General features: G+C 42.1%; 1 protein-coding gene across 1 annotated transcript in view; it reads left to right on the top strand.

The window, feature by feature from the left end:
- Positions 1-7,104: 7,104 nt before the first annotated feature.
- LOC138981986 (E3 ubiquitin-protein ligase DCST1-like) overlaps positions 7,105-24,646 on the top strand; it is a 29,192-nt gene continuing 11,650 nt past the window's right edge. The window contains exons 1-8 of the mRNA XM_070355189.1: positions 7,105-7,623; positions 8,210-8,422; positions 10,203-10,432; positions 16,292-16,402; positions 18,271-18,493; positions 18,921-19,171; positions 23,472-23,719; positions 24,457-24,587. Of these exons, the coding sequence (XP_070211290.1) occupies positions 7,156-7,623; positions 8,210-8,422; positions 10,203-10,432; positions 16,292-16,402; positions 18,271-18,493; positions 18,921-19,171; positions 23,472-23,719; positions 24,457-24,587 (1,875 nt within the window). The 5' untranslated portion in view covers positions 7,105-7,155. The remainder of the gene's footprint in view (positions 7,624-8,209; positions 8,423-10,202; positions 10,433-16,291; positions 16,403-18,270; positions 18,494-18,920; positions 19,172-23,471; positions 23,720-24,456; positions 24,588-24,646) is intronic.

Genomic DNA, 24,646 nt, shown 5'->3' with positions numbered 1-24,646 from the left:
TTATTGAAAAAAAGAAAATTTGTGCACCAAATTTCTTTTAAAGTGTCTAGTTTTCTCGATTTATAATGTTGCAAATTGCTGCAAGACTTTGAACCAGACTATAGTTGTGGACCAAAACTGTTTATCTGACTTCATATGTCTCTTGCTAGTACCAACACAGCTCAGAACAATTACCCAAGTTTAACAGTTTGAATCCTATCAAAAGACAAGATGTTTATGCAAACATGGTACATGTTTGCAATGAAACAGAGTTTGATTGTCAGCATATTCCATCACAAATGTCTGCTTCTTCACAACCGACCAAATATAACAATCAGCTTAGCACTGGCAAGACTATTACTGCGGGCAGAGAACACAACAGGATGAAACAAACAAGAAAACAACGTACCAAGTATGTTCAATGTACACGTATCTGTTAATTGTGATCATGACAATAAGACACTGTCTGTCTCACACTGACAGACACGCACACGCACACACACGGAATTCTGCAAGCAAACCACGAAGGAAATATTGTTGCTTTATTGTATGTTAACAAGTTTATAACTTCAAAAAATCATGCTGGGAAGGTCTGCGGTGAACAAACCTATATCAGAATTTTAACTTTAAGCGAATAAACAAATATCACAATCAAGTGTGAAATGATAGTCACGTTTGTCTCTGAAACTGAAAGATTATTTGTTGTCAGTTTGTCACCCAATGAGGGGAAAACTGTGTATGAGCGACAACGACTTGCCTTCAAAGGGATAGAAGGTACAAGTAAACACTAGTCTGTTATGTTCTAATTTCTCGAAGTCGACCTCTCCATCCGCTTCCCAATCTCGTCATCTTTAAGGAAGGGAATCAAGTTGCGTGAAGCGATATTACTACATTTAGTCAACCATTCGAAGTCACATTTTGCGCCGCGTTTTTATATATATATATATAATATATATAGAATATATAATTATACTCCATAGCTGTGTCATAGTCATGCCCTGCGGTCGCGATGACACGTTCACAGTTCGCACAGAAAGTGACAATCCAGTATAGTGCATTCGCGTACAGCACTTCACGTTAATCTATTCTATTCTTTTTAACTTTCTGACCTTGTTTTTAATCCAAACATAACATATCTAGATATGTTTTTGGAATCAGGAAAAGATACAGAACCAGAAGAAATTGTTTTTTTAACTACTGGACCGATCTTCATGAAACTTTACATGGAAGTTCCAGGTTGTGAAGACCAGTCTAGTAGTTTTCTCTGTATCGCTCTACACACACACACACACACACACATACACACACACACACACACACAGATAGTTTTTTCTTTCCCTCCCTCCATCCCTCTCACTATCTCCCTCTTTCTCTCTCTCATTTCCCTCTCCCTCCTACTCACCCTTACTCCCCCCCCCCCCTCTCTCTCTCTCTCGCCCCCCCTCCCACAATAACCCTTCGATTAACTAATGCATGTATTCTCTTGAAATCTGCTCTGCGTTAAATGTCATGTCATATTTATTTGATGGCTGTCTTCCTACTCGTGTGAAGTGTTTCCGTTTGTAATCATGGGTATGTGAAGTCGTGTTGTGTATCATATTAGTGGTGCACATGTTATTGCACAAATGCAGTATTGAAACGTTTTGTTTGTGTGCACTGCACTTGTCATCCATTGCACGCATTTCTTTACACTACGCGTACATTCTGATAATCCTCGCTCCACGGCTATCGCCAGTTGTCTCTCTGACCGGACGCGAAAGTCCTACGCGAATCTATCAAAACCAGAATATAGAGTGATCTCCCATATGTTGTTCACGAGCAGGGTTCGCGAGACGAAAATGATTGCAGATTGGCCGACTTCGACAGTGATCTCCGTTCTGTTCCTCACAGTTATGATAAAGACATCGTTCTAAGGTCAAAACAAGTCGACATTTTGGGACTGCTGCCGGAAGGAGACCGTAATATATGGTTGCATCACTGTCAAAAAAATCGTCTGCTCCAGCGTGCACTGAAACCAAACGGTTGATTATCACGTGACACTTATGCCATATTTAGAGTCGTTTGCACAGTAAACACATCCGCGAAAAATAGCTCGCTTGAAGCTGTCTAAAATAAAAATTCCTCTGTAATCTAACAATTACAAAACACCATGAAAAATCATTATCGACGATCGCGAATCTGCTTACATCCATAACACATTACAACAAGTCGCGTAAGGCGAAAATACAATATTTAGTCAAGTAGCTGTCGAACTCACAGAATGAAACTGAACGCAATGCCATTTTTCAGCAAGACCGTATACTCGTAGCATCGTCAGTCCACCGCTCATCGCAAAGGCAGTGAAATTGACAAGAAGAGCGGGGTAGTAGTTGCGCTAAGAAGGATAGCACGCTTTTCTGTACCTCTCTTTGTTTTAACTTTCTGAGCGTGTTTTTAATCCAAACATATCATATCTATATGTTTTTGGAATCAGGAACCGACAAGGAATAAGATGAAAGTGTTTTTGAATTGATTTCGAAAATTTAATTTTGATAATAATTTTTATATATTTAATTTCCAGAGGTTGTTTTTAATCCAAATATAACATATTTATATGTTTTTGGAATCAGAAAATGATGGAGAATAAGATGAACGTAAATTTGGATCGTTTTATAAATTTTTATTTTTTTTTTTACAATTTTCAGATTTTTAATGACCAAAGTCATTAATTAATTTTTAAGCCACCAAGCTGAAATGCAATACCGAAGTCCGGGCTTCGTCGAAAATTACTTGACCAAAATGTCAACCAATTTGGTTGACAAATGAGGGCGTGACAGTGCCGCCTCAACTTTCACGAAAAGCCGGATATGACGTCATCAAAGACATTTATCAAAAAAATGAAAAAAACGTTCGGGGATTTCATACCCAGGAACTCTCATGTCAAATTTCATAAAGATCGGTCCAGTAGTTTAGTCTGAATCGCTCTACACACACACACAGACACACACACACATACACACACACACGCACGCACATACACCACGACCCTCGTCTCGATTCCCCCCTCTACGTTAAAACATTTAGTCAAAACTTGACTAAATGTAAAAAGCTCTAAATATGTTAAAAAAAATCGGTTAAGGAAACTCAAGGCATCCTGTCAGAGAGAGAATGAGCCGAACTCATTTTGACCTTAGGTCAGGATGACTACGCATACTGATTCACTCAATGATTATATTGCGTATTTTCTGTTTCTCATCGGGGCACGGTAGCTCAGTTCGTAGAGTACTGGACTTGTGATCCGAGGGTCATAGGTTCGAATCCAGACCGGGACGGACAAGTGTTAACTTGATATGCAGAGACGGTATCCATGTTCCATTTTTTTCATGTAACCCCATGGCTTTCTTGAATACAGTCTTTGCATCGCCTTGCCTTGCTACGTGTTGATAAGAATACATGTACTTGTTTTCGTCATTTTGTTTCGATAACGTCACATCGAAACGTCACAAACGTAGTGCAAATGAGGGTGACTTCCCCATTCGCCGCTTCCCACCTCGCCGCCAATTATCTTGAGTTTTGCAAGACACACACACACACACACACACACTATTCGAAACTGAAACTGGTTGTAAAAAATACATTTTCCTCCCCAACTGGTGGTCGCGACCTGGAGAGCCATGGTTGTGAAGTAAACGTGTCAATGTTTTTAACCTGTATCGCACGAGAAACTTCTTCGCACAGGATACGGTAAACTCATGAAAAACTTAGGTAAACGTGTCAATGTTTTTAACCTGTTTTGCACGAGAAACTTCTTCGCATAGGATACGGTAAACTCAGGTAAAACTCAGGTAAACGTGTTATTTTTTATAATCTGTTTGCACGAGAAACGTCAAATTTATCGCATGAAATACACGGGGGCGAGTTGGCACTGCCCGGGGGGGGGGGGGGGGGGTGAGCGAGATGGCACCCTTGACAAAGCGGCGGCGAGTTGGGCGGCGGCGAGTCGGTACCTCGCCCAAATGAGACGTCGCGTAGTGATTACAGGAGTCACCCGTTGAATGCTATAATGTATATGCCCAGACAGGGACAAAAACAAACAAACAAACAAGAAAGCTAAGTTTATGTAACGTTCAATTGAGAATTGAAATCGCTTGTTCATTTCAATGCTTATAAATTATCATTCTCTCATGCGCCACGAGATTGGTTCTCCACAACGCTCATTTGTAAACTTTTGTTGCACAATAATGAGAGCGCTTACTTCGCTTTGTTTTGCAGTTGACAAAGCAACGCAATCACAAGTATTAAAGTAGCCAACATCGACCTAATAGTATAATCAAAAGTAAAGAAACGTCGCTCAGTAATTCGTTGTCTTCTCGAAATCAAGGAGACGAGACAGTCGCAGTTTGTGTGTCTTGTGTATGTAATATCTGGAAGGGCGCTGGTTCTGTGCGACGCCTATTTCTCGAGATAGGCGTGACCACATGACGTCAGTTTATACTTTCGTCATCGAAGATCTTTCGTATTCCCATCAGTGTCATTTCCCAGTTCTGTGTTCTGCGGTCGTTTTGACTGACTTGACAAATTGAGAAAAAGAATGACATTTTATTATTGCGAAGCAACTTATTATGAAAAGAAAAGAAAGGGTGGAGAAGTATGTTTGGGTCCTGCAAAACTTTATGACCAACGATTTCTCCCTTGGAAGAAAATGAAGATGTTTGCTTTTCGTCTGCTTTGGAGGTGGGTAGGGAGATTTTACAGCGCACACCACAGGAGCTTGTATCAAATCGCCGGTCGATCATTATTTACAGTCCACTACTACCGTAAAATCCCTAGCATAAGCCCACCCCCCCCCTGTGCACAGATTTGGGGCAAAATTGCGGGGTTGGCGTTTGCTAGGGATAGACCCCTTTGCACAAAGTAAGTTTTGTGCTCAACCGTGTAATTGAGTGAATACAAACCCCGAAAGCATGTAAGTTAGGTCGTGTGAGTAGAAGTGAAGGAAAAAAGAAAGAAAAAGGACTTTGAGGCAAAGAAGGCCAACCATGAGAGAGAGAGAGAGAGAGAGAGAGAGAGAGAGAGAGAGAGAGAGAGAGAGAGAGAGAGAGAGAGAGAGAGAGAGAGAGAGAGAGAGAGAGAGAGAGAGAGAGAGAGAATAGGACTGGCTCTTCTGAAAACAACCCGAGCATAGTCATTCATATAAATTTATAAAGTAAAAAGAAAATCGCCAGACCTTTGCAAGGACAAACAATAACAACACAATTCCGGGAAAAAGAAACTTGATGAAATGTCGAAATGTCAACACCAATGAAGCCCTTTCTTTCTGTACAGGGAAGAAATTACACGATCGTCTTTGGAAATGAAACGTTAACTGAACTTGGATTTTGTCTTCAAAAGGCCCAATCTTTCTGAGAAAGAAAAACCCACAAACTTAGGAAAAAAAGAGAAGAGAAACTCGAAAAAACATGAACGATGGGTGGGAGTGAGGATAGGGGACAAAGCATAAGAAAAAAGGAAAGAAACACGAAAAGGTAAAGAAGGGGAAAAAGATGACTTTTAGAACAGTCTGCACAAATCCTAGTGAAAGTGAGCCTATAGTCTCTTTGAAAAAAGCAGGGTGGACGTTTGCTAGGTAGTTACCCCTGTGCACAACTTTTGGCCCAAAGTGGGGGGTGGGCGTTTGCTAGATGGTGGGCTTATGCTAGGGATTTTACGGTACGACATACTACTACTATGTAGTATATAGTAGTAGTATGTCGTAGTAGTGGACTGTAAATAATGATCCATTTACAGTCCACTACTACGACATACTACTACTATGTAGTATATAGTAGTAGTATGTCGTAGTAGTGGACTGTAAATAATGATCGACCGGCGATTTGATACAAGCTCCTGTGGCTCACACGGCAAAATGCAAGTCGTATATGGACAAGAATGTTGTTATTCTTCTTTCTTCGAAGTACTCTAGATTTGTTATTGGCCATAGTTTCGAGCTGTGCATTGGTATATTATAGGAAAAACACGTTTAAACATAAATTCGCTAAGAAATGTTGGGCCTTTGCTCCGGAACTGCAACGTCGATATGGCAAAACAAAAAATTCCTTCCTTTTTTGCGTGTTTCCCCTCCATTTTATTTTCAAACCTTATTCGTTCCGTGTTGTGTTTGCTTTTTGTTGCCTTTTGTGTGGGGTTTTACCCTGATTTTCGTTGTTTAGATTTAAACCAAATCTGGATCAATTTGCGAGGACAGGCTGTTAGTGTCACATTTTTATATGGGTTTGGAAAAACTGCTCATAATTTACATAGCACTCCGTTCCTGTTCTTGTTTTTTTGTCACGCCCAAAACCGTTATTTCTTTTGAGCGACGCAGCATTATATTAATGCTGCGTCGCCCAAAACAAATAACGGTTTTGGGTGTGACGAAAAAAAGAACAGGGCCGGAGTGCTATGTTAATTATGAGCAGTTCTTCCACACCCATTTAAATAATATGACACTACCAGCATGTTCCCGCATATTGAGCCAGAATTTTTTGTTTTGGCAAATCGACGTTGCAGTTCCGAAGCAAATGATTAAAATTACTTTGCGAATTTGCGTTCAAACGTGTTTTTCCCATAATATAACGATGCACAGGTCGAAAATATGGCCAAGAACAAATCTATGGTACTTCGAAGAAAGAATTAGAATAACAACATTCTTGTCTGGACAATACGACTTGCAATTTACCGTGTGCGCTGTAAAATCTCCCTACCTTCAAAGCAGACGAAAAGCAAACATCTTCATTTACTTCCAAGGGAGAAATCGTTGGTCATGAAGTCTTGCAGGACCCAAACATACTTCTCCGCGCTTTCTTTTCTTTTCATATTCAGTTGCTTCAAAACGACCGCAAAATACAGAACTGGGAAATGACACTGATTGAAATACAAAAGATCTCCGATGACGAAAGTATAAATGACGTCATCTGGTCACACCTATCTCGAGAACTAAGCGTCGCTCAGAACCAGCGCCCTTATTTATAAAACTTTTGAGATTAACACTGTTTAATCGAGACTTTTTTTGCCGAGACTATACTGGATGTAATATACTAAGTTTAAACACGTCATCCTGACGTCACTTCCTTTCAATTGCGCAATCATTTCCATTTCGGTGTCTTCGATTACTTTCATGCGAAACGTCGCAGCAAGTCATTTAAAAAGTAGTTCATAATGTCTGAGGAAACGTGCAGCCTTTGTGAAATCTCGTTCAGTGAGGAAGAAAGCGTCTGGTCTTTCAACAACAACTGCTCATCGCAGGCGAGCGACAGATCATGGTCAATGCAAGACAGAAACTGGTCAGCGGAGGACAAGTCGACCAAACCCTTGTTGTCGAAAAAATCCAAAAAGTCAAAAGCCAAAAAGCAACCCGACAAATTGTCTAAAAAGCAGTCCAAGTCGTCGTTCAAGGATAAGAAAAGAAAGAAAGGCTTCATCGCGTTCATGAGGCGCCTCGTCAAATCCAACCCGTCTGAGCACCGAATGCTAAAAGCAGCGCTGTGTTTCCCGCTAGGAGTAGTCTTTGCAGGAGGTTTGTTCCTTCTGGTGGTGCAGCCTCTCGACCTGGACCCCGATGTCAGGAATCTGGTGGGAAGCTTGGCTGGTCTGGTGCTGGCTACTGGCTTTGCCTTCAGTGTGCAGGTGTGTTTCGAGGGGGTAGGGGGTGGTGTGCGTGTGTTAATGTTTTTGTGTGTTTGTGTGGGGAGCTGGAGGTGGTGGGAGAGGTGCCGTGCCTATCGTGTGTTTGCGTGTACGTGTACGTGTGTGTGTGTGTGCGAAGAGGGAAAGGTGGTGGGTGAGCTATTGTCATGCGTATCGTGTGCTTGGAGATCTTCTTCTGGTTCCACCCGCCTTCAGCATATTGAAGATTCTGATGTACTGCGATAGACGTGAGCATGTGTGTGTGTGTGTGTGTGTGTGTGTGTGTGTGTGTGTGTGTGTGTTGTGTGTGTGTGTGTGTGTGTGTGTGTAGGGGGAAGGTGGTAGGTAAGATGGCTGTTCGTGTCGCACTGTGTGGAGGTGTATGTGTGCGTGCGTGCGCGCCTTGAAATAAATTGTGGGTGTGTTTGTGTATGAGCTCGATTACGTGTTTTTTTAAATTTTTTTTTACTTTATTAGTTGAAACATAGATACTTTAAATGGTATAAAGTATTTCTGTCGGTAATGGCATTCAAATAATACATACTTCTATAATAAGATAACAAGCTTGTTATTTTTTATCCACCAGGTTCGCTGCATCATGCTGCTAGTGATACCGACATTTTTCAGCCGAGCGGGTCGCTCCCTCATCGCTGCTCTCGCCATCATCTTGCTCCTGTCTGGGCCCGTAGACAACATCGTCACCAACTGCCGCGAGATGGCACGCTCTCTCAGCTGTCTGGCGGAACTCTTGGCCAACCACACGCTCGCCAAGTGGAAACTGCGACTTAATCCTTTGAAAGTAAGTGGCGAGTGTGTCTTTATGCAATTTTTGGATGTACTGCGTGTCACGTTTCGCACGTACAATCAAATGCATTCAATTGGTAGCGTGTTCATTTATTAGGACGAGTTGATAGTCGATGTTCACATCTCCAAGCATGTGTTGAAAAGAGAACGACTTCGAGATCGTGTGTTCGAGGTCGCGTTGCGCGAGGCCTTATGAGACTCGCTTCGTCTGCTAGACGTCTCCTAAAACTGTGTTTAACAGGGACATTGACTGTTGCATGTAAACTTGGCAGCCCTGGAAGTCCAACAAATTGTGCACTAGCCTTTGGCTGGCTAGTGCTTCTCAAAATGTACTAGGCAGAGGGCAAATTTTACTCGCCAAACCAACTATTTGTTTCAGCAACCTTACTCGCATTTGGCGAGTAGATGAACATTTTTACTCGCCAGTTACATGTTTCTACTCGCCATTTTCAGGGCTGCTTGGCCAAACATTATTGCAACAAATTTCGCACCCAAATTGATTCCCGTGTCATGGTATTCAAACTGTATATGCCAGTTCAGGTCGTGACTATTTGAATCACCTTTCGGATTAAAGATTTCTTTTACAGAGATCACGTGACCGCCGCTCACCGTCGCGATATAACCTTCGTGGTTGAAAACGACGTTAAACACCAAATAAAGAAAGAAAGAAAGACCGCCGCTCAAAGTTTTCGCTTCATTTTTCCTATAACTATTTTTCTGTCTGTCCACCATAAAGACCATTGGGTCGATGTACTTTAACTTAACATTCTTGATTTTGTTTATTCTTCATTTTGGAACGTTCCGTCGCGATATAACCTTGAATGGTTGAAAACGACGTTAAACACCAAATAAAGAAAGAAAGAAAGAAAGAAAGAAAGAAAGATTTTGGAACGTTAGCCGTCTTTGAGATTTCTCAGGCTGAAAGCCGTGATAACATAAATCCAATCCGAGTCGTGCTTCTGTACCGGGAGCCGCAGTGGCATCGTGGTCAGAGTGCTTACGTCTCACGCTGGTGGTCGGGGATCGCCCCCCACTGGGGGCTAGTACTAATACCCGATATTTCTGAACGCTCTCCTGTCCACCCAGTAGGAAACGGTTACCAGACCCTATTTAGGAAGGCAATGACAGCGAGGGAGTGAAGATGGGCACCACCCTCATGAAGGTGGCCCTTCAAAAGTTTCAGACCTCTTACATCTTGATCCCACACGATCAGATATGGCAACGGAAACATGGTATTGAATTTCAGCTTGGTGGCTTAAAAACTAATGAGTGAGTTTGGTCATTAAAAATCGGAAACTTGTAATCAAAGTTATTTTTTTATTAAACGATCCAAAAACAATTTCATCTTATTCGTCGTCATTTGCTGATTCCAAAAACATATACATATGTTATATTTGGATTAAAAACAAGCTCTAAAAATTAAAAATATAAAAATTATGATCAAAATTAAATTTGCGAAATCGATTTAAAAACAATTCCGTCTTATTCTTTGTCGGTTCCTGATTCCAAAAACATATAGATATGATATGTTTGGATTAAAAACACGCTCAGAAAGTTAAAACGAAGAGAGGTACAGAAAAGCGTGCTATGCACCACAGCGAAACCACTACAGCGCTGAACAGGCTCGTCAGTTTCACTCCGTTTTGTACAAGCGGCAGACTACGGTCATTGTGAAAAAATGCAGTGCGTTCAGTTTCATTCTGTGAGTTCGACTGAGCTTGACTAAATGTTGTATTTTCGCCTTACGCGACTTGTTTTTACTTTGACCTTACCAGGAGACTATCCAGAGCCTGCAGGAGGAGGGCTTCATGGTGCAGCAGATCAGCCAGACGGTGAAGAACGCCTTCGGTCCCATTACCAAGGAGCTGGAGGACCAGAGCGAGGTCAGCGAGATGGAGCAGGATCTCAAAGAGGTGGAGGAGATCCTCGGGAAGAGCGAGAAAAAAGCCGTTCAACCCCCCGTTCAACCCGCCCTCGGCATCAGCGTGAATCAAGTGGAGGAAAAGTGAGTATGGTTAGAGCGAGGACAATGCTGCTCCAGCCCCCATTGGCATTAGCGTGAATCAATTGGAGGAAAAATGAGTATGGTTAGAGCGAGAACAACGCCGCTCTACCCGCCATCGGCATCAGCGTAAATCAAGTGGCGGAAAAGTGAGTATTGTTAGAGCGAAGACAACGCCGCTCCACCCCCCCCCATCGGCATCAGCGTGAACCAAGTGGCGGAACAGTGAGTATGGTTAGAGCGAGGACAACGCCGCTCCGCCCCCCATCGGCATCAGCGTGAATCAAGTGGCGGAACAGTGAGTATGGTTAGAGCGAGGACAACGCCGCTCCGCCCCCCATCGGCATCAGCGTGAATCAAGTGGCGGAAAACTGAGTATGGTTAGAGCAGAGTATTCAGAGCTGTGTACTCTAACTACAGTCTGTGGTTAGCGAGTGTTGAATAACTTTGACTGTGTAGCAAATGGCTGGAGGAGGTGGAAGAGATCATCAGGGAAAGTGCAGGAAGTGGAGAACAAGTGAGTATTGTTACAGCAGAGAACGTAAAGTATACACATAGGTGTGTTTTCTATAGATTCTGGTTAGAGAGTTTTGACTGTATTGTTAAAGAGTGGGTACATAGAGTATGGCAAATGGTTGAAGGAAGTAGAAACATCACCCAGGACAAAACAGCGAGGACAACGCCCCTCTACCCATCGGCATCAGCGTGCAGGAAGTGGAGAAAAAGTGAGTATGGTTAGAGCAGAGAACGCAGAGTATTCAGGGGGGGGGGGGGGGGTGTACGCTAACAACAAATCCAAAAACAAAGAGACTGCCAACGTTCCAAAATTCAGAATAAAAAAAGCAAGAAAGATAAGTTGTTGGAACGTTGTAATTGACAAAAATACGTTACAATCACAAATATATATCTTTTAAGTGAACAGGCAAACAAATATATAGTCACAAAAAAAACTTAGATTCATTCGCTCGGCTTCCTGGCGAGCGGACGAAAACAAGTGTCCGACATAAGCTCGAACGACAAAAGCTCGAACGTCAAAACCTCGAACGACAAAACCTCGACATAAGCTCGATGCGACAAAAGCTCGACGCGACAAAAGCTCGAACGACAGAAGCTCGACCGGACAAATGCTCGACGCGACAAAAGCTCGATGCGACAAAAGCTCGAACGATGACACACACACGTGTTGCTAATCTTGTGTAGAGCGATGTTGTCAAAACTGTTTAGGCCCTATATGACGTCATTTATGACTGTTTTTTAGTGTTCTTATTTTAGTTTCGAGCGACAAATTGACTAAATTGTTTAATTTCGCTTTACGCGTTGTTGTTTTTTGTTTGTTGTTGTTGTTGTTGTTGTTGTTGTTGTTGTTGTTGTTGTAAGTACGCTGCTGGATTACACACACACGGTTGCGTCTGCAGGTGACTCGTCTGCAGTTTTAGTAGATATTGCTCGTCCTCGGCATTTGTCCTTTGATTGTGTGCACTTCCAGTAGATCTTTTTGTCTTTCTTCGCATCCACATTGTAAGTGAAGGCGTCCAAACATAACAGAGGCTTTCCCTTTTGTGTCTTGGTTACCTCCATGGCGCAGGCAGTGTGTGAAGCCGACACGCGAGTGGAAATAACAACTCAGTTCCGACTGTGCGTGATAGTTTCGATAATTTCTGATCACAGTGCACGTGGTCACACTGTTGACTCGGAGAAACTTTTTTTCTGAATTGATACTCACAGCAAGCAAACAAACAGTCGTCAATTTGCCGCGTGCCGCTTACCTAAACCTTTTCCAGACAAACAGTCATTCCCGATTAAAACATAAACCCCGACACGATCGTCCCCCTTCTTTTCTCTCTCTCTCTCTCTCTCTCTCTCTCTCTCTCTCTCTCTCTGATTAAAAAACACCACACAAAAAACAGACAGGCTAAATAACACTGAGAAGGACACGCACAGACACGTTCGATCTTTTTTCGCGTCGAGCTTTCGTCGTGTCGAGCTTTTGTCGCATCGAGGTTTTGTCGCGTCGAGCATTTGTCCGGTTGAGCTTGTGTCGTTTGAGCTTATGTCGCGTCGAGCTTTTGTCGCTTCGAGCTTTTGTCCATTCGAGGTTTTGTCGTTCGAGGTTTTGTCGTTCGAGCATTTGTCGTTCGAGCTTATGTCATGTACCCGACGAAAACTGATTCCATCAAGCTAAGTGTTACACGACACTTGAGATTGCCACAAGTTCTCAAACGTCGTATAGTTGTGTTGTTTTATTCTACGTCGCCCGTCTTCGCAGCAGCAGAAAACAACTCGTCAAATTGAGTTCGAGGATTTATTTAGCATTCCATACATACAACTTCACATCGTAGCAGAACTCAAAGTAGAAGCTTTTTTACATACAAATCGCGCTGGCCTATATAGTAAATACTCAATCTCGAGAATATTCCAGACCGAACATGATACAACTAAAATTAGATGAACTGCCCATGGACCAGAATAGTGACGTTCTCTGTGACGTACATCAAAAGCGCCGACGCACTTAATCCGAGCGAACGCCACGAACCCACACTCAAAACAACGTGGTAAACAACTTGTTTTGACAGGACTAGAAAGTTCACCTGCATTCTCGTCCAAACATAAATAATTATTGTGTTTACAAAATATAATATCGGTACTTTCCCACAAAGTACAAATAAGTCAACTACATGCAACACACAAATCTGAACCAAAGTTCAGCAATTTCCTAACACTCAAGTTTTTTGTGACTATTTGTTTGTCTGTTCACTTAAAAGACCGTTGAGTCAATATATTTGTGACTAGATGATTAGAAGTAGAGCCGAATACCAGGCTGCGCCTGGGACCCCACCGGCGCACGAAGGAAAGGAGATAAACGCGCAAAACACTGGAGACCTTCTAAAAATAGTAACGTAGTAACGGGAATATGGATTGACGCCACACGGAGGAAGGGAGATAATCGCGGCTGAAAACGCTGGAGAAGATAAGGAAGAGTTACTGGTAGTGGATCCCGACAACAACAACAAAAAACAAAACAAAATCGGTTCAGCGCGCACAGCGCTGCGCGCTAAGAGCACGTGTTGAAATATCTCATCGATGAGGTTGTGTCCGGGGTGTCCAAATTTGAAAAAGATCCACCGAGAAGTTTGGCCGTGCATCGCGAACAGACAGACAGACAGACAGACAGACAGACAGACAGACAGACACTAGTCGTATATATATATATACTAGATGATTACCCGCTTCGCCGGGTACCGGCTTCGCCGGGAAGAAGTAGAGCCGAATACCAGGCTGCGCCTGGGACCCGGCTTTGCCGGGTGTACGCCGGCTTTGCCGGCGCACGAAGGAAAGGAGATAAACGCGCAAAACACTGGAGACCTTCTAAAAATAGTAACGTGCAGTGACCTTCTAAAAATAGTAACGTAGTAACGGGAATATGGATTGACGCCACACGGAGGAAGGGAGATAATCGCGGCTGAAAACACTGGAGAAGATAAGGAAGAGTTACTGGTAGTGGATCCAGACCAAAAAAAACAAAATCGGTTCAGCGCGCACAGCGCTGCGCGCTGAGAGCACGTGTTGAAATATCTCATCGACCAGGTTGTGTCCAGGGTGTACCTGAATATGATCACCAAATTTGAAACAGATCCATCGAGAACCTTGGCCGCGCATCGCGCACAGACACACAGACAGACAGACACACAGACACACAGACACACAGACACTAGTCGTATATATATATATATAGATAACAGTGTATTTTTCGCGTGGCTATAAATTGATTCGACCTTTTCACTTTTACAGTAAAGACAACTTACGGGTGCAATCGTGACATTCTAAAAATAATAACGTAGTAACGGGAATATGGATTGACGCCACACGAAGGAAGGGAGATAAACGTTGAAAACACTGGAGAAGATAAGGAAGAGTTACTGGGAATGGTGAAATGAACAGAAAAAACAAAATCGGTTCGGCGCTGCGCGCTGAGAGCACGTGTTGAAATATCTCATCGATGAGATTGTGTCCGGGGTGTAGCTGAATACGGTGTCCAAATTTGAAAAAGATCCACCTAGAACTTTGGCGTTGTGATGTGGTCTAGCGGCTTTGGTGTGTCGGTATGGGGGCCCGGGTAGCTCAGGTGGAACCAAAATCGGTTCAGCGCTGCGCGCTGAGAGCACGTGTTGAATTATCTCATCCATGAGGTTGTGTCCGGGGTCTCTCTGAATAAGCCCACCAAATTTGAAGCAGATCCATCGAGAACTTTGGCCGCGCATCGCGCACAGACAGACAGACAGACAGACAGACAGACACAAGTCGTATATATATATAGATTGTAACGTATTTTTGTCAATAACAACGTTCCAACAACATACTCTAACTACAGTCTGTGGTTAGTGGGTGTTGGATAACTTCGACTGTGTTGCAAATGGCTGGAGGAGATGGAAGAGATCATCAGGGTAAGCTAGGGCAAAGGACCACCGCCTAACGCCTTCAGTGTGCAGGAAGTGGAGAAAAAGTGAATATGGTAAGAGAAGAGAAGTAGAGTATTCAGAGCTGTATACTCCAACTACAGTCTTTGGTTAGCGAGTGCTGGATAACTTCGACTGTGTTGCGAATGGCTGGAGGAGGTGAGAGAATTCATCATGGAAATGAAGACAACGGACCTCCGCCCAACGCTTTCATTGTGCAGGAAGTAGAGGATAGGCCTACGTTAGTTGTGGGATAGTAACTGCTATTAAGACTTTTTCGTGGAACAAGGTTTTTTCCCATACGAGATTTTATTGATTGTCTAACGAAGCCGTCGGCCTTGCGTGGCATGGATGCTTATGACCCTACATACGTGTATTAAGGTTGTTTGTTTGTTACACGTGTATTAAGGTTGTTTGTTTGTTACACGTGTATTAAGGTTGTTTGTTTGTTACACGTGTATTAAGGTTGTTTGTTTGTTACACGTGTATTAAGGTTGTTGGTTTGTTACACGTGTATTAAGGTTGTTTGTTTGTTACACGTGTATTAAGGTTGTTTGTTTGTTACACGTGTATTAAGGTTGTTTGTTTGTTACACGTGTATTAAGGTTGTTGGTTTGTTACACGTGTATTAAGGTTGTTTGTTTGTTACACGTGTATTAAGGTTGTTTGTTTGTTACACGTGTATTAAGGTTGTTTGTTTGTTACACGTGTATTAAGGTTGTTTGTTTGTTACACGTGTATTAAGGTTGTTTGTTTGTTACACGTGTATTAAGGTTGTTTGTTTGTTACACGTGTATTAAGGTTGTTTGTTTGTTTCACGTGTATTAAGGTTGTTGGTTTGTTACACGTGTATTAAGGTTGTTTGTTTGTTACACGTGTATTAAGGTTGTTTGTTTGTTACACGTGTATTAAGGTTGTTTGTTTGTTACACGTGTATTAAGGTTGTTTGTTTGTTACACGTGTATTAAGGTTGTTTGTTTGTTACACGTGTATTAAGGTTGTTTGTTTGTTACACGTGTATTAAGGTTGTTTGTTTGTTACACGTGTATTAAGGTTGTTTGTTGTTACACGTGTATTAAGGTTGTTTGTTTGTTACACGTGTATTAAGGTTGTTTGTTTGTTACACGTGTATTAAGGTTGTTTGTTGTTACACGTGTATTAAGGTTGTTTGTTTGTTACACGTGTATTAAGGTTGTTTGTTGTTACACGTGTATTAAGGTTGTTTGTTTGTTACACGTGTATTAAGGTTGTTTGTTTGTTTCTTGTTGTTTCTTGTCTCGAGAACCCAGGCGATCCGGCGAGACCGATTCAGTAACAGTCCTGTTGCCTGTTATGTTCTCACCCTACTCTTTGATAAAAAGCTATTAGCAGCAAATGACGATTTGCAATGACGTGATGACGGTTACAGGCACGGGGCGAAGGACAAGATGAGCCAGGCAGAGGTCATTCAGGAGAAATGGGAGAAGAAGATGGAACTCCGCTGTGAGGAAGTGTTCGGCAAGGCCGTCATCAGGTGCAGGTCAGTTCTTATTAGTGTTTTTCTTTACGTTCTCCTCTCCAAGGTTACCACTGAGTTGGTTTCGTAGCTAACACATTCGTATATCCGTCTTAACAGCTTAAAGCAAAGATCTCGAACGACCAAGGATAGTTCGTGCGCTCCGGAATGATTCGTACAACTTACGTCGGAGACAACTGAGCTTACTCTTCTTGGGGAGACAAATTTGACCAAATTGACTGAACAGAAAACGCATCAAGATTTGTGTTTGCCTGTACGTAGAGTCAGTGCGTGATACATGATGTAAAGATAATGCAGGGGTGCACGTACATGCTACATACACATTCTCTCGATATTAAATATTCGTGTCCAAGTTAGCAGAATATGGAAAATGCGAGCTTTAGCGAGCAAACTGAGACACATATTTTAAAATCCGATGAGAAGAGGTACGGAACCTTTTTTTTTCTCTCCATATTTTGTCAGTTCTTGTTTTTATTTACAACATCCAAAACACAACAACAACAAAAAATGCGTTTTTATGTCACTGTTTGGTCAAATGTTAATCTCACTGTCCGCCTATGACTAAACATAACCAAGTGATACTGATTTCAAAACTGGTGTGCGTGTTAGTGGTTCGGCCACCTGTGGGACACGTGCCTGTCAAAATACAAAACAAAATTAATGTGCTAGTGAATTCATAACTGTTCTGTATGTAGACAGTAATTTGGCGACCTATGGGACAAGTGCCTGTCAAAATACACAACTAATGTGCTTGTGAATTCTTAACTGTTGTGTGCAGAGAGTGTTACGGCGACCTATGGCACAAGTGCCTGTCAAAATACACAACTAATGTGCTAGTGAATTCATTAACTGTTGTGTGCAGAGAGTGGTACGGCGATCTATGGGACACGTGCCATGCAAAATACACAGCTAATGTGCTAGTGCATTTTTAACTGTTGTGTGTAGAGAGTGGTAAGGCGACCTATCGCACAAGTGCCTGTCAAAATACACAACTAATGTGCTAGTGAATTCTTAACTGTTGTGTGCAGAGAGTGGTACGGCGACCTGTGGGACAAGTGCCTGTCACAATACACAACTAATGTGCTAGTGAATTCTTAACTGTTGTGTGCAGAGAGTGGTACGGCGATCTATGGGACACGTGCCATGCAAAATACACAGCTAATGTGCTAGTGCATTTTTAACTGTTGTGTGTGCAGACAGTGGTTCGGTGACCTGTGGGGACAAAACAAGTGTGGTATGTGCTTGTGAATTCATAACTGTTGTGTGTGCAGACAGTGGTTCGGTGATCTATGGGAACAAAACAAATGTGATATGTGCTAGTGAATTCATAACTGTTGTGTGTGCAGACAGTGGTTCGGTGACCTGTGGGGACAAAACAAGTGTGGTATGTGCTTGTGAATTCATAACTGTTCTCTATGCAGTCAGTGATTCATTGACCTATTGTGACAAAACAAGTGTGATATGTGCTAGTGAATTCATAACTGTTGTGTGTGCAGACAGTGGTTCGGTGATCTATGGGAACAAAACAAATGTGATATGTGCTAGTGAATTCATAACTGTTGTGTGTGCAGACAGTGGTTCGGTGATCTATGGGAACAAAACAAATGTGATATGTGCTAGTGAATTCATAACTGTTGTGTGTGCAGACAGTGGTTCGATGACCTATGGGGACAAAACAAGTGTGATATGTGCTTGTGAATTCATAACTGTTGTGTGTGCAGACAGTGGTTCGGTGATCTATGGGAACAAAACAAATGTGACATGTGCCAGTGAATTCATAACTGTTGTGTGTGCAGACAGTGGTTCGGTGATCTATGGGAACAAAACAAATGTGACATGTGCCAGTGAATTCATAACTGTTGTGTGTGCAGAGAGTGGTTCGGTGACCTGTGGGACAAGTGCCTCTCGGCGTTGTGGGTGTTGGGCTACGTGCTGTGCTTGCCGCTCAAGATGACCTTCTTCTGCCAGCTGGTCAAGATGGTTCCCGGGGCGCTGGGCCTGGACTGCGACTCAATGGACGTGGTGGAACCGGGGTTGGGGGACACCTACCAGGCCGCCAAGGACATGATAAATGAGGTGGCCAGTGGCATGAAGGTAGACGGTGCAAGACTTTTTCTCATGCATTTATTGTCCCATCGCGGGTAAATTCGAGTCGCTTCCTCCCAGTGGAGAGCTAGCAGCAACAGAGTCACGCTACCCGTGTTAATCATCTTGTAAATCTTGACGGGTGCATTGGCCTAAACGACAAGACGCCGGCCTTCAATGGGCTTTTTCGTCATTTAGACTCCGACAGCATCACTTTGTCTGACGGATCAACAGAAAACATTTTAAGATGGCTTAAGTCCATTTATATGCAGAACTTTATTCGTTTATCTGTTTACTATAAAGACCATTGGGTCGATATTTAATTGCGAATGTCTTGTTTTGTCACAAATACAATTTTACATTAACTTACCTTGTTTTTTTATTCTGGATTTTGGAACGTTAGCCGTCTATCTAAATGTTGACGAATTCCTTTCAGGTGAACCTACAGTATCGCTTGACCGGTGCCATGGAGGCTGGGCCAAACCTGATGACGGCCGAAAAGATCCGATCGTCCACCATGAACGAGTTCGAGTCCAAGGCGCGCTGGGCCAACTTTCTCATTCTGCTGGTCAAGCGAGCGCTGGCCTTTACCTTTCTCCTCGTCTTCAGGACCGCCCACGTCTACCACAGTGGCTACCTCACCAAGTTCCAGCACGACAACGTCTACATCACTTCCTACTTCAGAAGGTAAAGCTGTTTGTTTTAATCTTTGGCTGTACAAAACGGAATCAAGAAACAAGAGTGGCCAGCTATTGGGATGTTTATATCTATAAAAAAATAAATCAATACATCCACAAGTACGTCGACCAAAATGTCGTGCAGAGTTCACGTAATTGCTGATTCCGCGTAATGGGCAACATGTTTGCCCATTTAGCGTAATCGGCAAAACGCTGCCCAGTACGTGAAATCGGCAGTGTTTTGCCGAAATCGCGTAAAGGCTCCTAAAATTTGCCCATTTTGCGAAATCGGCAGCCACTTTTTGGTTTTGAAGTTTTCAAAAGCCTGGGATATCATCACACTTAGACAATTAGATACTGATATCGCAATAATCGATAAAAAACGCTCGCGCTGGACCCGAGTACTCTTGAGACATTCACACACACACACACACACACACACGCACACACACACACACACACACACACACACACACACACACACACACACACACACACACACACACACTCTCTCTCTTTCTCCCTCACTCCTTCTCTCTCTCCCTCTGTCTCACACACACACACACACACACACACACACACACACACACACACACACACACACACACTACCACATCTCCATTCTAAAACACGTCACGTTCCAAATCAAAAGACGACATTCTATTTTCTTACGTCACTATTCTTGGTTTACGGTACCATTCGGCGGCTTTGCTTCGAGTATGGCATAGTCTTGGTTTGCCGAGACCTTGCACCGTTCTATCAGACTGCCTGGCTGGCTGTTGCACCGCGAATTCCTCTCACCGCCAAGTCGTTTTTGAGTCACTTGAGAAAAAGTGACTCTATGTAATCGGTCAGTGTTAGTCTGTCCGGCCGGCCGTCCGGCCGGCCGTCCGGGTCCGTAGACACCACCTTAACGTTGGACTTTTCTCGGAAACTATCAAAGCGATCGGGCTCATATTTTGTTTAGTCGTGACCTCCAATGACCTCTACACTTTAACGATGGTTTCGTTGACCTTTGACCTATTTCAAGGTCACAGGTCAGCGTCAAAGGAAAAATTAGACATTTTATATCTTTGACAAAGTTCATCGGATGTGATTGAAACTTTGTAGGATTATTCTTTACATCAAAGTATTTACATCTGTAGCCTTTTACGAACGTTATCAGAAAAACAAGGGAGATAACTAGCCTTTTCTGTTCGGCAACACACAACTTAACGTTGGGCTTTTCTCGGAAACTATAAAAGTGACCGGGCTCAAATTTTATGTGAACGTGACTCATTGTGTTGTGAATAGCAATTTCTTCCTGTCCATCTGATGCCTCATATAATATTCAGAACTGCGAAAGTGACTCGATCGAGCGTTTGCTCTTCTTGTTTTGTGGTTTATTTCGCATTTAGGTCCCAGGTAACATTATGAAGTTTTAATACGATCAATCGGACCTATTATGTTAGTGTATCAACTTTTGAACGAGCTGCGCCCAGTAGTTTCCCAGCAATAAGCTGTTTAAGTCGAGACACACACACAGACACACAGACAATTAAAGTCTGCTGGACCCTTGTACTAGCGTACTCGGGGATAAGTTATGGCAAGTTATTGCAGAAAGTGTAGTTTTTGTGCATTTCCGGAGTTATGCTCGACACAGACCAACATAGACCATACAAAACATACTTGGGAGGTGAAGCAATGTTAATGCAATGTTCTGGTGACACAAAAAGTAACAGACTGGCTGTCGCTTTTGCGAAATGGGCAAATTTTAGAAGCCTTTCCGCATTTTCGGCATGGCGTCTAAATATTAATGTAAACAAAACGAAAGTTATAGTTTTTTCCAGAGGTAAAATTATAAATAAACCATTGTTTACGTATAATGGCAATTTAATCGAAGTAGTGTTTGATGTAATGTACTTGGGCCTTAAGATTAATTATAATAATACATTTTCAGTCGCACAGGAGAATCTATATAATCGTGCCTCAAGGGCAATGCTTGTTCTTTTGCGTACTTGTAGACAATTGTCACTGCCTGTGGACATACAAGTTGACCTGTTCGATAAAATGATCGCTCCAATTTTACTGTACGGATGTGAAGTATGGGGTTTTGGTTCCTGTGAACTTGCTACTAAACTTCAATTGCGTTTTTATAAAATTGTTTTCAAACTAAAAAAAATCAACTCCAAATGCTATGATATTTGGTGAACTTGGAAGATATCCACTAGATGTTAATATGAAATGTAGAATGCTTTGCTATTGGTATAAACTGATTAGTCCTATTCATAAAAATAAATTTTCAAGTATTGTGTATTGCTTTACTTATAAATTGTATATCAACAAGATGATTGAATCTAATTATTTATGTTTTATTGAAAAAACCTTAAATGAAATTGGTCTCTCTGGCCTTTGGACTTTTCAAGAAAATGTTCAATACTCAAGCGCATGGTTTAAAAAGAAAGTAAAAAGAAGCTTGTATGACCAGTATATCCATAAATGGTTTACAGAAATTGGAACAAAAAATATGTTTTGGAATTATCGAATGTTTAAAGATATTTTTGCATGTGAAGACTATGTCACACACCTGCCATATCAGCAATGTGTTTCAATGATGAAGTTTAGAACATTAAACAACAATTTGCCTGTACAGAAAGAAAGTTAGCTTAACATTCCAAGGTCAGAAAGAACTTGCACCAAACGTGTATCACAAGACATAGGTGATGAATTCCATTATGTATTTGTCTGTGATTTTTTCAAAGAAGAAAGAGCTGAGAATTGTTACCACCTTACTATTGGAAAAACCTAATGCATTTAAATTTAAAAAGTTGTTTGCTACTAAGAAAAAGAAATTGCTAAAGAATATTTTGGACTTTATTAATATAATTTGTAACAGTTTTTCATATTTTTTTTATTTTTTTATTTACTATATTAGCATATATCATGATTGTATTGATTGTATTTATTGTTCAAAATGCCCCCATGGGTTATGGACTAATAAAACTTGAACTTGGCAAAACGCTGCCGATTACGCGAAATGGGCAAAAATGTTGCCGATTCCGCGAATTTGGCAATTCCGTTTATTCGGCACGACATATATATAAAAAAAATCAAGGAAAAGAAAAGCCAAACAAAGAATGTCAAGTGGGAGCCCTAATAATTTATTCCCCCCTCTGCTTCTTTACCTCTGTAAACTTGTAGAGCTAGTTATGTTTCGATAATGACCCAGCAACCAAACAAATAACGACCCAGCAACAGCCTGAATCCTCGATAGTGCAATGGGTTGAGAAGTTGTTCTGTTTCGGTACTACTTTTTGCGACTGAAAAGTTCCGAACGCTCTAATGTACGAAGTATACATCTCTGGAGCAAACAATACAAACATACCGCATTTAAATTAACAACTACAGGCCTGAACACATGAATCTCCATATAAAATCCATGAGTTCGGTTGTTTTCTGAATCTAGATCTGCCGTGCTCAAACGTTCATCACAAGCAATTTCACAAGGCAAGTAACTCATACTTTGTCTAGCGACAAGAGTAGTTCCCCTTCTTTTCACTCAGTTTCTTCGACAACAGACTGCAGTCCGACGGTCAGTTTTCAACAATATTTCATTTAATAAACAGATCACACGCAACCAAATGCACACATCTCATCAATTTAAACAACATAAAGCGGTTTCATACACTATTTTCCCCAGAAAACTGAACTTCATGCAGTTTTTAACGTTGGAACACGGGTGCAAAAGTTCGTCTGCTAGTCCCATTTGACGAAAGAACATTATCCTAAGCGATACCAAAACATATACAGAACACACAATATCTGCCTTTGCCGCCACAGCAGAATAACAGCATATCTGTGTACTTGAGTTTAGTCCAAAATAGGAAAACTGACAAGAAGTGTTAACAGAATGGAATGATTTGCACGGAACTATACAACCGCGCATTAATCGATCGCCTGCGCAGGTTGACTGGTTGAGTGAATAGGATTCGATCAAACTTTCACAAAAAACCTCTTCTTTTCTTTGAATAACTGAAGAAAGGAGGAATAAAGAGGTTACACACCTCGTCTCAGTGATTATAAAAAATAATGGTCTCAGTTCGCGGTCATGAAAAAGCTCGCTAAAGCTCGCATTTTTCATGATCCGCTAACTTCGACCATTATTTTTAATAATCACTGAGACTCGGCATGTAACCTCTACATATAAGGTGGTTGAGAGCGCTTGAGCTTTCCTTTCTTGCATCAGTAGTATACATGTGCACTTACAAGAAAGCGCAAAGGTAGATGCGTTTTCATGTGCGTATTGTGTATAGAAATATATATGTTTTCAGAATCGACGCGAGGCGACGCGCGGCAGGGAAGCAGGTGCTGCTGCCACTGAAGAAGTCGGAGAAGCAGACACTGGTGTTCCCAAACAGCATCAAGCTGATGCCTCGCGAGAAGACCCAGGTGTCGTCTGGTGCTGCCGTCATCGTCCTGCGTATCGTCATGACCGCCCTCGTCGTCTACGTCGACTACCTGCTCGTCTGGATCATGGACGTCATCTACCGCAACAGCAAGATGGAGTACCACCAGGCCGGTCAGTAGGTGATGTCATTCGTGACACGTCATCAGTTAGTGTGACGCGAAGTGACGTCACGCAGATTGAGTTTATCTGATATTATGTTGAAAGTTTGTATTAGGCCACACAAAAAAAAGTCTGTTTACGGTAACATAGGCCAACAAAATAGGGTCGGTAGGTCGGGATTTTTTTTTTTTTCCAAAAAAACATATTTTTAAGTTATTTTGCCAAAAAACAGACTCCCCCCCCCCCCCCCCCAAATGCCTAAAAAAAAAAGTCTAGGGTCGCGCGAAAAAATAGGGTCGGTCGGGATACCGTAAACAGACTATTAATTTTATTTGCCTTATGCAAAGTCACTCGATCGTCTCATAGAGACCTAATTTACTGCAGAATGGTAATTTAATTAGGTCACTCAAAATTCGTTACTCTAAGCTTCAGAATCTACCACTGGACAAATAGATTCACCAGTTGTTATATTTTATGCATTTAACAGTTTTGCGATGTGTGAACATTATTGTGCGGTTATTGGCTGTATGGAAGAAATCGCATGAATTCCATTTCAAAAATCACTAGTATGAAAATGGTGGATGGTGATGGTGATGATGATGATGGTGGTGGTGGTGGTGATAATGATGACGATGACGATGATGATGATGATGATGATGATGATGACGACGACGATGATTGCTTGCTTGCTTGGTTAATTGATTGGTTAATTGATTCGACGATGATGATGAGGATGATGATGATAACAGGTGAACACTTTGTGAACATCACGGTGACGGGCGCTGGCTTCATGGCAGATATTGTACGCATGTTCCTCTCGTCGTTCAACAGTCATCAGAAGTTGGATTCCATCACTACCAACTTTGTCTGCCTGCCTGAGGTTCGCACAGCAACATGGACATACATATTTGGACACACAGACAGCTAATTCCCGTATTT

Source organism: Littorina saxatilis, linkage group LG12 (assembly GCF_037325665.1).
Source record: "Littorina saxatilis isolate snail1 linkage group LG12, US_GU_Lsax_2.0, whole genome shotgun sequence".
In the NCBI taxonomy this organism is placed as follows: domain Eukaryota; kingdom Metazoa; phylum Mollusca; class Gastropoda; order Littorinimorpha; family Littorinidae; genus Littorina; species Littorina saxatilis.
The sequence above is the reverse complement of the archived record's forward strand: the minus strand, read 5'-3'. Positions and strand labels throughout refer to the sequence as shown.